The 17,570-nt window shown below is 43.6% G+C and overlaps 1 protein-coding gene across 1 annotated transcript; it reads left to right on the top strand.

Moving 5' to 3' along the window:
* Positions 1-279: 279 nt before the first annotated feature.
* On the top strand, positions 280-13,403 carry triqk (triple QxxK/R motif containing). Its single transcript, XM_018727134.2, has 4 exons — positions 280-348; positions 3,612-3,683; positions 8,640-8,725; positions 12,494-13,403. The coding sequence occupies exons 2-4, from the start codon at positions 3,623-3,625 to the stop codon at positions 12,599-12,601; spliced, it is 255 nt and encodes an 84-aa protein (XP_018582650.1). The 5' UTR covers positions 280-348; positions 3,612-3,622; the 3' UTR covers positions 12,602-13,403.
* The last annotated feature ends 4,167 nt before the right edge of the window (positions 13,404-17,570 follow it).

The raw sequence follows: 17,570 nt of genomic DNA, 5'->3' as shown, positions 1-17,570 counted from the left end.
GGCTTTTCTGTCAAGGAAAGAATGTTTAGGCCAATGGTTCACGTCAGAAAAAAATGAAGTTATAACTAATTAGTTGTAAAAAGTCAAATAATTATACTATTAAAGTACAATATACGTTTATGGGGTGTAATTATTGGAGATGAATCGGTTAGTTTTTTTGTTATTTAATTTTTAATGGTACCAATAAAGAAGTAAGAAAAGTATTATATGAACACTTCAACTCGAATTTAAGCGCTGTAACGTGTTTGAGGTGGAGCTGGAAGGCGCAGATCCGCCGGGTGGCCAAACAGAATCAACCCTGGGTGCCGAGTAGGAACAGTTCCGTCTGCAGCGTCTGCTGAGAGGAAGGTAAGGAGTGGAGTTCGCTTTCTTACGCATGTATGTGTGTACTTTTCTTTCGAACAATTGTCGATGCACTGCGTGTCGCTGCATACACGCGTTTATGGTCACTGGACGTTAAAGTGGGGAGAAAACCTCAGCCTGTTGTAGCTGCTTTACGAAGGAAAACTGAAAAACAAATAATAATGGAGCCCGTAGGAATGTTGGTGTCTATGAAGTCCTGCCCTTTGTTATTGTGCCATTGGCTGTTTTGAGAAGCACTTGCAGTTGATTGGTCGAACTTCCTGTCTGTCAGAAAAGTGGTGACGCGTCATGAGGAAGTAGTAATTGGAGGCGATGTGTTGGCATTTTGGAAGTGTTTCTGTGGGCTGATCTGATGGCCTGTTTTTACCCACCTGTAATAACCAGTATCCTGGAATTACTGCCCTTCTTGATCTAAGCGCAGTTTATGCATTAATGAAACACAGTCTGAGTCGTGATATTACATGGTTTTGAAGTTCATCACATCACATCACATCACGTGACATGTCATATGCCATGCTCTTCCCTTTCCCTTAACTTTGTTTTTTTTGGAGGATTTGAGGTTTGCACTGTGATCACTCTTCTCTGAAGGAAGGGTCAGCGTGCTCAGAAATCCATAGCACGTACAGCTAACGCTGTGTTTTGCAGAGCGCACTTCAATGGACTTTGATTCCTTTGCTTTTTGCATTGCCCTGCAGAGCCAAGAGTGCAAGAAGAAGGGCAGATCGACACAGGACGCCCTCCTTCAGCTGCTCTTCCGTGATCAATAAACACGTCTTCTGCCCGAGAGTTTAATAACCTGTAAGAATGGTAATGTTCATTATGATTCCACCAGTGACAATAATGCCCACTCAAGTAAACACAGCGTTAAAAATAAATACGCCATTGAACGTAGGCTGATTACGCTTGCGTTCTTGGCAAGGTAGTGCATTGCATCTCATAAATAAGTTCTCTCTAAATATGTGGAGAACTGAAGTACTTAACTGGTGGCGTTCTTCTGTCAGAGACATGAATGTTTCTTCCGCTTGACAATTTGGAGGAATTCTTAGACACTTTTTAGATAGAGCGGTGTGATCATATCTGTTAAATATTATGCCCTTGTTTTATGCATGTGGAGGTGTCGGCCGTTTCTCAGTGCACTTCATGTCTCTGAAAGCCTGTGCTCTTCATAAAAATATCTAAAATAAAGATTACGGAAGCACACAGCCAGGTTGCGAGCAGGCCGTGATGTCCGGGTGATTTTTCAAATTCCAACATCACCAGCTTAGTGTGCTCACAGAGAAGGCTTTTAGAGCTGCTTAATTACATTTATTCCTTTAGTTGAGGCTTTTTTCAAAGTGACTTACAGTGTTAAGGTACTTACAATTACAGTATTTACCCGTGTATGCAGTGGGGTAATTTTAATTGCGCAATTTAGGCTAAATACTTTGCTGAAGGGGACTACAGCCTGTTGTAGGAATCGAACCTGCAACCTTTGGGTCCAAAGGCAGTAGCTCCAAGCACTATGCTCAACCAGCTGTCCCCTATAAAAACAATGGAGTTAAAATTTATAGCTGGAACTTGCAGTTCTTGAATTTGAACCCCTGCCCCCCCCCCCCCCCCTTCAGAATTTATGGCTAAATTCCCCTGATTGTGTGAATGTGTGTGTGGCTGCCCTGCAATAAACTGATGTACCATCCAGGGTGTACCTTGCCTAACCTAGTGCCCTTTGCTTAAGGGATAAGCTCCAGACCACCTTGACCCTCACTAGAAATTTTATTACTGATAGTGAATTAGTGGATGCATATGCTCACCCAAGCATGACTACATATTATACAGATGTGCATTTCCCCTTCTTCGGCACGTTTGCTTTTCATGGTACATGTCATTTACTTCACTTTTGTACAACATAGACTGCTAAAGTTTCCTGGAAATAGGTTTTTTATAAGCATGGTGGGCGAATTTGCACATCAAATGGGAATCATGAGCTCATACTTTTTCTTTAAGGTCTCAACACGGAAAAGGATTGATTGAAATATGAGTGTGAAATACAAGTGTGAAATTTAAATTGGAACTGATCCCAGTTCACAACCCACAAAGTGGTAGATGGGTTTGATGTGTTCTCCACTTTATCCTTAATCACGATCAATATTCTTATCCACCTTTCACAAGAATTTTATTAAACAAGCAAATGAGGATGTGCATATGTGCATAGACACACATGCGGGCAGACCTTTGATTTACCGTCCTGTGTGGAGATGTATTGCTGTACCAAGGATCTTATTCCGAGTAATTTTTTTTTTTTTTTTTTTCCAGAGTTTCTGTGGTAATCAATTAGTGAAATCTAATTACTGGGTTAGGGAGTATTGTGTTAAATGAGGCTGAAATGGGCAGTATACACTGTGCATACAGTAAACGTGACCCTCATACTAAATCCGTCAGTAGAGCCATGTATGCAAGTGTATTGAAAAATGAGGGGTGAAGAAGCAGTAATTCACTTTAAGGGAGGAATATTCTGTGTTCATTTAATTTCACACATACCCGTGTCCTTCTCATGGGCTCTGCGTAGCTGTAAATTTCGGTGCTTTTTATGGGCTTTTTCATTTATCTTCAATATTCAGGTTATGTTTTCACAAGATTTGGGCGAAAAAAACCATTCATTTTGTACATTTCCTAAACAACATTAGCCGACCATTTAACGTTTTCATTTAGCTGGCGCTTTTTTTTCAGCACATTCCTTGCCCTGCAGGAGATTTTGTTTGTTTGCTTGCTTGCTTCTTTGTTCATTTCTTTGGCCCTGAAAGACCTAGGTTTGAATCTCCCCTCCTGCTGCAATACCCTTGATCAAGGTACATATCCTGAATTGCTCCAGTAAAAATTACCCTGCTGTATAAATGGGTAAATCAGCGTGAGTTGCTTTGGAGAAAAGCATAAGCTGGCTAAATAAATGTAAATGTAAATTTAGCTAAGGCTTGTCTTCGAAACAGCCTACGGTCTTAGGTTTATATACTTACAATGATTCTACTTACTGGAGTAATTCAGGGTAATGTTCTGAGTACAAGGCAGTAGCTCTAAAGACTATGCCACCTGCTGACCATTTTATGTTGGATGTACATTTTATACCCTTAAATTGAATTTATTAAGGTACGAACTCAGCGTGTTACTTGACCACTGTGCACAAATGCCAAACTACAGAAGACTTTGCATACCTTGCTGTGTTTCACTACATACAAATTCCTTTCCACTCTTTCCCTGTGACTGGATTCACTCAGAACACAAAAAGATGGGGAAGAAGGATGCCACAGTATCCAGGTTACCCGTTGACCAGTACCGGAAAGAAATCGGTGAGTCCCCCCCCGCCCCATACTCCTCCACCTCCCCCCAGCCTCACACAGTCCCTGTTCCTAAGGTTGGAAAGTGTCCAATCCTGACATTCCTGCTCAGCATCTTGTCTTCCCTCCCAGCAAACTGTCATCTGAAGTTATGTGTTTACAACAGAAGATAAAGATACGCACAAATTATTCTTTGTATTTTTCTCTGGATTGTGTGATGAGGTGAGTGGAGGGACACTGATAAAAAGGCTCATCTTTACATAATAGGACTGATTACATGCAGAATATGGGTGGCTCGGTTTGATGCTTGTTTTCATATGTGAGATACACGTCTTTCTTTTTTTTGATGAGGCCCTTAATGCAAAAGGCTTCTTAGATCTCATTGTATCACACCAGTTAGTGTACGCGCAGCTTCGAGCTCCAGCACAGGCGGCACTCAGTTAGGGAGTATTTAAATTAAACAACTGAATAATTGGTGTAGGAAATTGATTAATCTGCCAGGATAAGATTTGAAAAATCTATCTATCTATCTATCTGTCTATCTAATGTATGATGATTTTTTAAAATTTATTTACAAACTCTCACATTCCCTGATGCTATGTTTTGTGTAGCTGCAAAAGTCAATGCTCATAGCTTCTGGGTAACACTTTATGTGCTTTTGTTTGCTATGAGTGTTGCGTCAATGTGGAGAAAAGAGTCTGCTAAGTAAATGATTGTAAATGTAAACTTTACCCAATAACAATCCAGTAGTCTAAAAGCTTACCATGTGTAGCTTAAAGGCAGTTGTGTTTTAACTGTTGGGTAATGTTGTGTTAGTGCAAAGTCACAAGTTGCAGAATAACCTCTCTGTGCTCTTCACGCCTGCCTAAAATATCAGTTTTACCTTTCAGCTCTAGTCTTCATCAGTCCCGACATCCATCAGCAGCTCTGACTTCTCATATATTTTTCTTTAATTTGTCAATGACAGTAGCCACTTTGATCCAGATTTTCTGCTCAACTTCCCAGCAAAAGCTCCCTGAAAACAGAACAGAATCACTCTCTGACTGTGAACTGAAACTGCAACTGGAGGGAAGTTTCTGGAAAAGCGTTAATGTTAGAGCTGTGTGACGCCAGAAACCGACAGCCAGTTGCAAAACTGCATCTTACATTTACTGTCATTTCTAGCTGATGTTTTTCTATACGGTAACTTGTAATGTTAAGTGGCTTAAACTTATTTACCCATTTATACAGCAGGGTCATCTTTACTGTACTAATTCAAGGTAAGCATCTCGATCAAGGGCACTAGATTAGGAAGTGGGATTTGAACCTGTGACTTTCACATCTGAAGGCAGCAGCTGAAGCACTAAACTACCAGCTGACCCACTGCTGGGTTGAGATGCAGTCATTTTCTGCAGGATCCTTTTTGGATTTTAATGAGGCAGGGCAAGTGCAGTTTTAAAGGAAGATCTGACATGTGGCAAGGTGAGACACCCCAGTTTACCTCCATCACACCAGAATGTTCTGAACCTGGATTGGTAAATGAACCCAGGTGACCCCAGTAGCCCAAGAGAAACCATCAGAGATCTGCCCATACCCCGGAGATGGCTTGCCTTCCCACATTCAGCACACCCTTTTTTGTACCAGGGAATTTAGCATGTTCTGTTCACGGAGAAAGCAAAACCAGAGCACCCGGAGGAAACCCATGCAGACTCTGCGCATACGGAGTGGGGCTCGAACCTACAACCTTTCCCACCACCGAGGCACTGTGAGACAGCAGCACTACTCACTGTGCTACCATGCCACCCACAGCGTATGTGGCTTTTCAGCGTGGCTCAAAGTTCATGGCTTTCAGTATACATGGCTGAGGGCTGATATTTTTATAATTGTAATACTCCAAGAAATGTGATGAATAAGTTATCTACCCTCAGCGACGCCCCGACTGAAGACGGTAAACCTACTTGTGTAAATAAGCAGCTGCGTTTGAGAAACGAACGTGAAACACGTAGCCCTACCTGCACATAAATGATACAGTGAATCGCAGGAGCGGAAAAACTCACTTTATTAACAATTTATTCATATACGTTGATTAATGAGTTTGTTTTGGTAACAATTAAGTATTAATTCAGAACAGATGGCTCAGTCTCTTTTTTGTTTGTATTTACACCTCAGCAGGAAGTTGGTTGAAAAGTAAGACATACACCTAATCTTTCCCAGATGACTCGGAACAAAATAAGCATAGCGTTGTACAAGATAGCGTTGCAGGTGTTTATTGTAGTGAACTAGGAGGCCTATTACAAATTACACACACAGTGGATTAGCAATTCTTTCATGTTAAGAACGGTCTTTTTTTAAATAATTTTTTGGAATATTAATCTTCTGCGGATACGGTTTGAAGTACTTTTTGTTCTTCTTGTAACACAGGCTACAGAAGCTCCGTACTAGTCCTATATCATTTTACTCAATAGCATCTCTATAGGAGCAACAGGTGGCATAGAGGGTAGAGCTTCTACTTTCCCCAGAAGGAGATTTGAATCCCAGGTCCTGTTGCAGTACCCTTGAGCAAGATACTTGCCCTGAATTGATACAGTGGGAATTACCCAGCAAAACTGGTAAATTTGATTTTAAAAATTAGTAAATGATTGTCAGTGTAGAATATAATAACTTTATTTGGTAAGTTTGTGTTGGACAAAAGTGTGATATAATTGAATAAAAAAACAATATTATTTAATGAAGGATGACTTTCTTTGGGCTCTTGTTAAGCTCTGAATTCATCAAGAGTCAGCTGAAATATTTGACTGAGAGGATTGATAATAATAATAATAATAATAGACTGCCGGGTTAGGCTCCTGTTCGCCGTGAGCGGTTTCAGACAGTGTCCGTCCATCCGTCCATCCGTCCATCCATCCGGATCAGCCTTTTTCTGTATCTGGGGTCCTGCAGGCTTTTTGTCCCAGCTGTGAAAGAGAATGACCCCATCCACCTTCATATGCAGCCAACTCTCATAAAGTCCCTTTCTCCAGGGAATACTGTAGAACCATGAGCCCCTACGCCGTTGTTTCCTAATTAGAAAAGGCCTTTAATCAATCAGTTAATTAAACCGTGCAAACTTCTGGCAAAGGCTGGGAAGTTAGTAGTGCGGCGCCGGAATGAAGTCACAAATGGGCCTGACCGCAGATCGATGTGGATCAATGACGGCCTTGGCTCCTCTGCCGCGGTCTGACTTTTGAAAACATTGGTTGCACCTCGGTGTTCGGTTTGTTTTTATTTACCCATTTATTTATTCAGATAACTAATTGTGCAACAATTTGTGCCTTTGCCATTTTTAATATAAATTTCTAATCCTGAGGGCCACAGTTAGGGTTAGTTTCACTGTACTGTTTTGTACTTTACAGTATCACTGCACATGGAACATCAGTGAAGCACTTTTCAATCAAAACTATGAGTGCAGCCCCTTGGCCACTCCCCAGTGTAGCCTGTTGTGTGATGGTCTAGTGTCTTGTCGTCGTCGCTGCTCTGACACACGGCTCGTTCGGTGCCCCCACCCTATTGGCAAACCATGAGGACGTTTTTCCTCTTCGCTGTAAATGGGGCCTAATTAGACAGGACTCTCACTCAAAAGTGCTCTTGTACACCAGCCGCGCTCTGGGAGGCCTCCCCGAGTCGAACCCGGAGCGGCGCACCTGACGGGACGCCTCCGCCATCTGCAGCAAGCTGTTTCCTCCACCCCCACCCCCCATTGTCTCCGTCTCCATCTCTCCCTAATTGGGCAGATCCAGGGGCGGTGGGGTGGGCGTGGCCCTTCGGCTTCCCGTTGGCGACACGTGCCGACTTGGAGCGTGCGCTCAGGTGAACGGGGACAACTGCAAAGACAGACAGTCTCCCTCCGGCAGCTGTGCCGACTGTGTGCCGTGTGTCTGAGACACTTCTGCCAAATTGAAGGCATGATGTACAGCAGCATATACACATCATAAATTTAGAATTAATTTCAATACATTAGGAATCTAAGTATTTTATGATTTAGATCCAAGTTTGCATTTTTCAACACTTCTTATGATTTGCTGTCAGGTACTGGCCAGGGTGTAGCGCCCAGCGATTCCGGGATAGGCTCCGGACCACCACAACCCTAACCAGGTTTGAGCGGTTAACGAAAGTGAGTGAGTGATTATGATTACATTTGCCCATAGCATGAATATAATATGTACTGCTAGGAATAATATTATGCTAATTGAAATGATTTTAGAGAATAGTTTCAGCATCTCATAATCATTTGAAAAGGTTTGAATTCAGTGTCTTTTTACCGATTAATTTGAATGTATAAAATGAGAACCAGGAAAAAAAAGTGCAGGGAAACACGGCTAATTCAGTCTCTGTCCCGATGTACAAATTAACAGAGAAGATTTAATAAGAGAGCCCCCGATTTTGACCGTCAATGTCTTATTAAAAGCGCGTGTGTTTGTGTGTCTGATCTCTGTAGTTCCACTTACATTTCCATGGTGAAGTAAGACTGATTGATCACACAACACTGTTATTCAGTTTATTTTTATAGAGCGCTCTTCTCACGCAGTGACACAGGGCGCTTGAACACAGGCATAAGGCAAAGAAACAAATCCAGCAAAGCAGACGGTTGACTACAGACTAGCGTAATGCAGCATCGATACATTTATCAAAGCTATAAGTATGCCTACTGGGCATGGAGAAGAAGAACAAAAAACTCCTAACTGAAAGTTAAAGGAGGAAAAAAAAACCTCTGGGGGTCCAAGTGCCTGTGTCTGCCCCCCCACCCCTCCTGGGCATTCTAGATTAAATAAGATTTATAAGTCAGTTTACAGGTAATAATGGCATTGTTGCTGGATGATAACTTGATTTCCCATTTACTGCGATAACTTCTTATCTGGAGACTGAATCCTGATGCAAGTGTGATGCTTCATCCAACCAGAACAATTTTAGCAAAAAATAACCCAGACCGGCCTCTTCATTGGTGTCTTTCAGGAAAACAAGATTACAAGAAGACCAAGCCCGCTCTGCGCGCGGCCCGACTCAAAGCTGAAGCAAAGCGAAATGCTCCGGGAATTCGGGTACGTGCCTATATTCTCCCCTTGGTGCTCCACCCGAAAACAAATATTGTACATTGCTGCAAATTTCTCAGCTTGAGCAGGATGTCAGAAAGCTTCTGTCGGTATGGATGTTGCACAGAAATGTGTCTCCTGCTGCAGCTCGGGGCTGAAAGGTTTTCTATGATTCCTCCTGAAATGGTTTGGAACGTGAACCTCTGCACCTGTACATTTAGGGCTTTGGGATTCGTACCCATTTTCTCCACTCTACACATCCATTTGTGCTCTCGATGAGAGAGATGAGACATGGGCGTTCGACTTTGAGCCATTCTGTGAAAAATGACAGCTCTTCAGCAGAGTGCAGCCCTTTTTTTTTTTTTTTTTTGTTCCCTGCTCAATGACTCAGTTTAATCATCATGTAAAAGCCCACAAAAACAAACTGTTATTATTACATGGCTTAGTCAGTGCTTTTTATCAGCAGTAACTTTCAATTTCCACCCCTCCGAAGAGTGGCCTCATGCTGGGACAGCCGCGCCGATGGAGGTGGGCGTCACAAGTTGCTCACTCAGGGGACCCGGCCGGCACCTCTGTTCACGCCCCGTGCCGTGCCCCGTACCACGCTGTCACATGGGGTCCATGCAGGGAAGGCAGATGCAGAAATATAGGTACAGAACTTTTAAAAAATGCAGCAGATAGGAAGAAGGCGAAGGACATGCCCATGCAACCTGTTTAGTTAATTGTTCAGCCCCCTGGGGAAGTGGCCTAATGTTCTGCAAGGCACTTAACCTGTGTGGCACCAGTAAAATATTCATTGGTATGCAGTGGAGGGAGACGGTCGCTAAGCAGTGAAATAATAATAAGGGACACCAGCCGAGTGAGTGCCGTGCGTTTGCAGCATCATGAACAGTTTGTGTCGATTGTCTCAGTGCCTGTCCAACAGCGATGGTACTCCTGCTGGGACATGAGGAACAGCGAGACGGGTAGAAGCTTGCCGTGCTGGTCCTGTTCTCTTAAGAGCCTTACAAGCATACCTTGAGAACGAAACTGAAGATAGGTAGATGGATTAATGCAAATTTAATTAATCCTGATGGAAATTACAGTATACAGGCAGCAACGCAATGACAGACACTGGAATCACACTGGATGTAAACAAATATCATATTTAGGTACGCATATAAGAAAGAGCAAATAAAAGGAAATAAGGAATAGAAAAAAGAAAGTAGTACAGACTGCGCGATGCTGCTTTTACAGTAAGAGGACAGCAGCACCCTGAGAGCGAGAGGTCTCATTATAGAGCCTAATGGCCCATGACAGCAATGACCTCAGGTGGCTCCTTGGAGCACAGCAGCTGGACCAGTGTGTTGCTGGAGGTATGTTTACCCAGGGTGGTGACCGGAAGGCGATGGTCACTGTCCGTGATGGTTAGGAGTTTGTTTAGAGACCAGCCAGGGTATTGGTGAAAAATAGTGAAGACGATGAACACCACTAAGAGATGGGTGCTTGGAGCTCAGATAGAGGAGGGGAGGGATGAGGGCTATTAAAGGTGAGACGGCAAGAGCAGCGGAAGACTCAGCCGGAGTTGCATCTGCACAGTAATCCAGAGTGTTTTGGAGGATCATGGGCGGGGGGTTGGGGGGGGTTGCAGATGCACTTCATCATTGATTGTGGTCAAACTGGACTCCACTGCACAGGGGAGGGGGCACATTTCCATTAGTGACACAATAGTGACACGTCTCCATTAAGCCTAGAGGGCCCCTTTTGCATGCACTAGTGTCTTGTTGGATGGACTTCGATCGCTGGTCCTGTGCACGTTCACATTTATTCGTTTAGCAGACACGTTTTCTCCAAAGTGACCTACACAACTCGGAGTGAACAAAAGGGCATTTCGCCAACAGACACATGCGGTTCCTGAAGTATGGTAGATTTGTCCAGTGCCACTGTTTCAGCAGCATACATTACACAAATAGCTGCATATAAAATTGATAAGGAGAATGTTTTTTGACAGATAATATAATGAAAGTTTGTGGAGAAGATGGGAGACAAGTGGGTCCAAGAGATGTGCTTGAAGAAACTTCTTGCATGTTGAGAGGGACTCTGCTGATCTGCTGATCTTCTCTTGGCTGGTCTTGCATAGCTGGGCTCCCACTGACTGGTCTTCCACTGTACAGCAAACAGATCTTTGACAAGAGACAAAATGTATCTTGTGACGGGCTTTCGTTTTGTGCCGAATCGTAACAAAGCTCGAATGCTGTTTTGATCTTCCGAGTGACAACACACCAGGCATGACAAAGGTGTCGTTATATGTTTTCAGATCATGCAAAAATGTACCAGCAAAAACGTGGCAGACCCAGTTCACTGTGAGAACCTCCGCGTAAACAGATGGCACGTGTCACGATGTGCACGTGGAAGAATGCAGTTTGTACTGTCATAGGTGAATACAGCACGGTACCTAGGTGTGCGCTCTACACGGGTGTCCATCCATCCATCTATCCATCCGTCCATCCGTCCGTCTGTCCATCCATCCATCCGTCCATCCGTCTGTCCATCCATCCATCCATCCATCCATCCGTCCATCCGTCCATCCATCCATTGTCAACAACTGCTTGTCCATAGTGGGGTCACAGCGAGCCGGAGCCTTTCCCAGCAACACAGGGTGCATGGCTGAAGGGGCAGGGGACACACCCAGAACGGCACGCCAGTCTACATGGGCTTGTAAAACGTATATCAGGTATGGGCCCTGTATGCAGATAGATGCTGCATTTCAGGTAGATGTCCAGACACAAGAGCCACAGCCTTTACTTTGCGGCATGGTACTGATAAATATTGACGTACATAAAAAAGGAAAAACAATTACTGTCTGATTCACTAACGTTTCCCTGTACGAGCTAAATAGAAAAGTAAATTATCAGCAGCCTCCGGTAATGCATGAAACTGAAGTGCATGAAATGTAAAAGTTTTTCAATTAAGTGGGTGATGTGGTTGGGAGGGGGGTTGCGCTTAAGCGGTGTGCCGCCTGCCCGGAACAAGATAAATGCTACGGCCGCCGTTTGTTAATAAGGACATACATGCTGATGACGACTGCGGCTGCAGTTTGTACACAGATAGTCATGGTCGTCGTGCTGGGTTTTAATAGCCCCCTTCCACTTATCTGGCAGAATTATTAGCTTGTGTTTGTTGTGAGGCTTATCTTGCCGCTTTAGGCTCGGGGAGGAATTTGCTGCTCTGTTTGATGTGCGAACCCACAGCTTTCACTGCTGTCTCGCTCGCCGTCTCTCTCTCCTTCTCTCTCTCTCTCTCTCTCTCTCTGTCTCTCTCGCCCACTTAGAATCCCCTCAAATCAGAGCTGTGCAAATCAACCAAAAAAAAAAAAACAAACAGCAAATAAAGATATGATTTGGATGCTGCTCTCAAAACTGTTTATCACATGTAGAATCTATGCCAAAGCCTGGTGCAAAACATTTTCCCAAAATCAATTATGAATCACACTTTGCCGTGCATCTTATAATGCAGTGTGTAATTTATAATGTAAAATACATATCCATCATAACATATGTATATTCATATATATTTTATATTCTCAAAATATTTTGCATTTTATGTTTCAAGTACATTAGATATGATTATTGGCAGTGTTGTTTTTGCCTAACAGACACACAGCCTTCACTGTTAGTCGCAGGCGTGTCATAAAAAGCAGTTTTGATGGAAAAAAAAGTGGAATAGAAGAATCAGGTCTCCAGTCTACGCTCCAGCAGAGATGCCACAGTCTGTCACATTTGTGCTCTGTGCTTGCAGGACACCATCCTCGTCATCGTGGCCGTTCTTGTGCTCCTCCTCAGTGTTTATGCTTTTTTCTACCTCAACCTGAGCACGGAGATGGACCTGGATGTCGATGTGGACTAGAGAAGCCCAGCTCCTCTCTGAGAACCATACAGACTGAGCTGAGGTCTCACGCCATCATCTGCTGTCATTAGCTACCCAACCACTCGTACCACCGCCCCCGGACCGGATCCCATAATTCCTGTGCTCAGCTGCGAGATCATCACGAACCCTGCATGCCGATGAAGAACTCGGTAGATTGTGGATGACCTGAACCTTTCCTCTCTTGATCTGTGACCTTTAATACATTACCTTGTTGGGTGCATGGCCATTTAAAGATGATCTGTAATTATTCTCATTGTTATATGCTCTTCTGAGTAATTTCTGACATTCTTTTTTATATGAAGTACTTCCTTTTTTTATTCAGTAATTCATTGTAAGGTTTTTCTTTTCCCCCACTGGAAAAATAAAAGCACACAGCTTACGCTTTAAGCGTACTGAAGCCGCTGGAATCAGCCGCGAGAGTGCAGTGGTAAAGAGTCAATCCCATCAAGGATGCTTTGACCTTTCCCCTGACTGGCTTCTGGAAGGATCCCTAGCAGACTCCTATTCTGCACCACACACGAGCTTTGATGAGAAAACTCTTCTTCTTTTTTCCCTGACAGGTATAAATATGTAAATCTTTCTCCAGCCCAGCAATCAGCCTCTCTGCATTCCTCAGCACAAACCTCTGCTTACAGTTTCAGCAATGGCAGCGGCAAAGATTAGAGGTGCGATGTTGCTCCTGATTGAGAGTGTGTCCGGAATACCAAACTGCACATATTTCATCAGTCTCAGGACAAGTTGCCATAACAAGTACAATCAGAAACCACACTTCCTTTCTTGTAGGGGGGGGGGGGGGAGTAGCAGCAATAAAAGGCACGGTTTCATCATGATTGTCTACCTGTGTTTTCTACGGCTGTGTTTCATAATGAAAAAAACAAGAGGAGACACAGACTTCGTTTTATACATTGCGACTTGCTGCCGTATTAAGAAAGAGGATAAACTGTACAAAATAGCGATCTTGTCTTTCGCTCAACTATGGTTTGCGCTATGCCACGGCTAAATTTTATTTACAGAAGTGGTTTGTATGATCTACTCTGCAGCCCTATAGTAGGCTTGAGAGGATTTAAGTCTTCAAATGTAATTACTTACATCATACCAGACAGCCTTATACCAAAATCCCTGCAAGATACAGAATAACAAGAGGCGGTGCTGGCAGAGGTTACGGCTCAGACGCGTGTTGCTGGATTCCTGCATTCCAGGCAATGTGTGAAGAGTGTGATCGTGTAGGTGTTCCAACGTGTTGACTCGTACCGGTTCAGCTCGGAAGGTCAAACACCTTTTGTAAACTGAAATTAATAAGGCAAACGAAAACTTTGAGCACCATTTGTGATGCTGAACAGCTTTAATGTTCTTGGAGTTAATGGGGTAGGTGTTTTATTAATAGCATTTTATATGTATATATATTTATACACACAGTATATACATAATGCATTATACAGCAGTTTATATATTTACATAATAGGGTAGGTAACTATATATATATATATATATATAAATTCAATACTCATTATGTATATTTATATATGTTAACACACTGAGAGTGACCTGCCCTAATACATAAAGCAGTTGTGTTAGAAGACGTTTTCACATCCAGGTGTGTGACACCTGTTTTTAGTTACGCCATTGGGTTCCAGCCAGCATCTGGCAGGCCTGGATCGTTAAAGCAGAAGCAGGTGACTCGAGCTTTCGCCACCCAGTAAAATGAGTGTAAATTACCGCATGTGTCTAGCGCCGTTCGCCAACTCCTCGGCGCAGCCGGGGACTATTCACTGTGCTCTGCATTCGTTGCCAGCGACAGGTGGTCAGTGGTTTACAAACACTGGACGTGAACCTTGCAGATCACGGGGTTGCTTACACAGTAACCTTCTGTGTGTTCGATTGGTCATTTTTTTTGCCATTTGCTTATGTCGCATAATTCTACCTATATGCTGAACTTCCTATACTTACATCCCGATAAAGGTGTAGTAATTTATTAAATTTGCTAGAACGATGGACACCTGTTAAATCGAATATTGAATATACTGTATATAACAAACAGGTCTGGCTAAAGCGGGCGACAACAATGTTCTGATGTCACAATTAGACTAATGGATTTATCAGATAAACACTGGGCAGTTTCAGTCGACCGTCCCTGCACTGTTAGGGCTTCCCGGGGTGCTCTAGAGTCCAGCCGATTTTGCAGGCGTCTTCATGAATACCGGTTCCCGAGCCTGCCGATGTGTTGGAACTGTAACAAGAAGGTGTTTCTGCACAGGAAATGCAACGAATGCAGAAGTGTGCAGTCAGCAGCATCTCTGCCTCCAGGCACGCCAAGTGCTACGCGGTGATCCCAGACATGGTGTGCCCAGGGCTGGCTGTCGTGACGAGGACCCCGACCCCATCCGCCACGCTTTGCTGGAGCTGACAGACGTGAGGGGTGGAGATGTGGGGGAGTCCCCAGAGGAGCTCATTTAGTCCCTGTCTGCGCTGCCCAGCAGCAAGCGGACAGGTAGCCTCGATGTGCACCTCCGTTACCGCGGTGCTGGCCCATTAGGACGACAGACTAAGGAGGTCTGGGTGATGAGTGCCACATAGCACCGCTGATCCTACGCCGCTTCCGTTCACTGGGGGAATGTGTCCTCTTCGGCCTTCTCTCCGCCTTTCTCCGTCTTTCACTCTCACTCTCCCCTCTTCTATTTGAGTCGTGCGCCGTCGGTCGGCCTAGTAATGAGAATCGTTCATTATTGCCAGGACGTTAGAGAAACGCACGTATGGCTACGCGTGTCTCCGCGGGGGAAAGGGAGAGTGTGAGAGAGACTAGAGAGGTACAAAAAAGGAGCTGGATAGACAAGTGGCATTGTGACACGGGGCCAGAGCAGGCGGTCGCACTGACAGGGGGTTGCGAACGTCATTGTGTCTGATGTCATGACTGTCCATGGCTTGGGGGGCCTTGCTGTTTCCATTAGTTCCATAGAAAGCTAGAGCAGAAACCATCCTCCTAGCAAGAATGTGACAAAACCTGCACACTAGTCAGGATCAGTTACTCTGCCACCAAAGAACCCACCTCGGAGTCTAGACAGGCAGTGGTAAAACTGAGTGAGGCGAAGGCTGCTTTAATTTCGGTGAAATTGAAGAACACGGTTGGGTTGAGACCCTTGAGCATTTCTTTCCCTGGCCCGGTCACCTTCTGCTGAGGTAGGTAGTAAAATGTTATATTTACTCCATTACTTCTGGAGAAGTTTTAGAGTAGCTGTTCAAGTCGCTGTTACCACAACCCATGTCAATCTGTCGATTTCACTGACTATTCATTCGGTGTTGTCACTTACTTTTGTGACGTTTACGGTGAACCTTCAGTGAGACATCGTTAATGGTTCATCGTAAACGTCACAGGCCTTCATTCTCTCTTCTTCTCTTCTTCGACTGTTTTGTTGATTTCATTGACCCTAGCCAATGTAGTTTGTTTGTTATTTGGGCGGTGTTGCTTTATCTCTGGGTTTTCTTACAATAGGTCTGTCAGTAGTGTAGTGCATAAGGATAATGACATAACAGTTCTCGGTTCCCGTCACCGTGGTTTTTACCTTGGAGGAATGCATTTTCGCCGCACATTTTATGGTATTGTACTATATTCAGTTTTTTAAAATATTTATCCAACCAAAGTTATATACACACATTGTCTGAACCGCTCATCCCATTTGGGGTTGCAGGGAGCTGGAGCCTAGCCCGGCGGCGTGGGGCTGGGGGGGACGCACCCAGGGCGGGATGCCAGTCCGTCACAAGGCACCCCAAGTGGGACTCGAACCCCAGACCCACAGGAGAGCAGGACCCGGTCCGACCCAGTCCAACCCACTGCGCCACTGCGACCTCCCCCAACTTACATAGAAAATTGTAAATGGAAAAATGCGCTGGAATCATGATACTGGAATTTCCAGGTTGTCTTTCGAATTGCCGTATAATTCAACAGACCGACCGAACTGTTTCCAAGTTTTTTCCAACTTTTGGTTTATTGTGACTCCGCAAGTAAAATATTTTGTCAGCAGTCCAAGTCAAAATACAGATCTGGAACTGTAGACGTGGACTTTGAGGAATAGCTGAAACATGGACTAAATTCAAATATCCTGTCAAATTTTGATCTATTTCTCCAATCGAGAAATTACCACTTTTTTTTTTTTTTTTAAATCTTGTTTGATTTGTTTAGGTTAAACCATTGAGTTAAAATAACAGTATGAATTAATTTCAGTGATTTTTTTTTTTTTTTTTTTAATTAGGGAAATTTTTAATTCAAGTGTAACAATTTCCATGCTTCATTTGTCACGTCTGTGACCGGACTCAAAATCCTGTTGCCAACGTACGAAACGCAGCATGGATTGTTCCCACCATGGGCTCTCTCACAAGACAAGTTATCTTCAGCCCACATCAGGACACCAGGAACGTCATCAAAAGCACATGATACCTAACTAAAGATCATCTTTCACCCCACCCACTAGTATTTTCTCGTCGCTTCCCTTCGTGTGCTCTCTTTTTATTATTTTATTATTCTTACTCTTTTCCTCTGTTTTCACACCCTCTCGCTGTGCTCCTGTGACGTCCAGATTTAATGATAAGAAGCCGCTCTGCTAAGGCTGTTCACAATGATGTCAGATATATTCTCTTCTGGGCTGTGCGTATTACGCTATGCGACACATTAGCCAATAGTCACTATACCTTGATGGAAACACCAATATTTGTGAGTATTCGGGGGCCTCTCTTCTCAAATGCAGTATATATTTATTTATTATTTTTCTTTATTACATAATAAAACAATTATATAATAAATAAAATAAAATGCAATATATGACTGGTTTTCTTTTTAAACACTTGATCTGAAAACATGATTTTTGAAGCATTTCTTTAAAGCAGCAGGTTTAGTTCATTTTAAGGCATTAGGGTTTAATGAGATTAAGTTTGCATTGTGCCACGCTTTGTTAATTTT

The sequence above is a fragment of the Scleropages formosus genome, chromosome 23 (genome assembly GCF_900964775.1).
Source record: "Scleropages formosus chromosome 23, fSclFor1.1, whole genome shotgun sequence".
Classification (NCBI taxonomy): domain Eukaryota; kingdom Metazoa; phylum Chordata; class Actinopteri; order Osteoglossiformes; family Osteoglossidae; genus Scleropages; species Scleropages formosus.
The sequence above is the reverse complement of the archived record's forward strand: the minus strand, read 5'-3'. Positions and strand labels throughout refer to the sequence as shown.

Excerpts from the sequence above, each read along its gene's own strand:
- triqk (XM_018727134.2), top strand. The coding sequence starts at position 3,623 with ATGGGGAAGAAGGATGCCACAGTATCCAGGTTACCCGTTGACCAGTAC. Across the intron at positions 3,684-8,639 it reads CCAGTACCGGAAAGAAATCG|GAAAACAAGATTACAAGAAG; the intron begins GTGAGTCCCCCC and ends GGTGTCTTTCAG. Across the intron at positions 8,726-12,493 it reads GAAATGCTCCGGGAATTCGG|GACACCATCCTCGTCATCGT; the intron begins GTACGTGCCTAT and ends CTGTGCTTGCAG.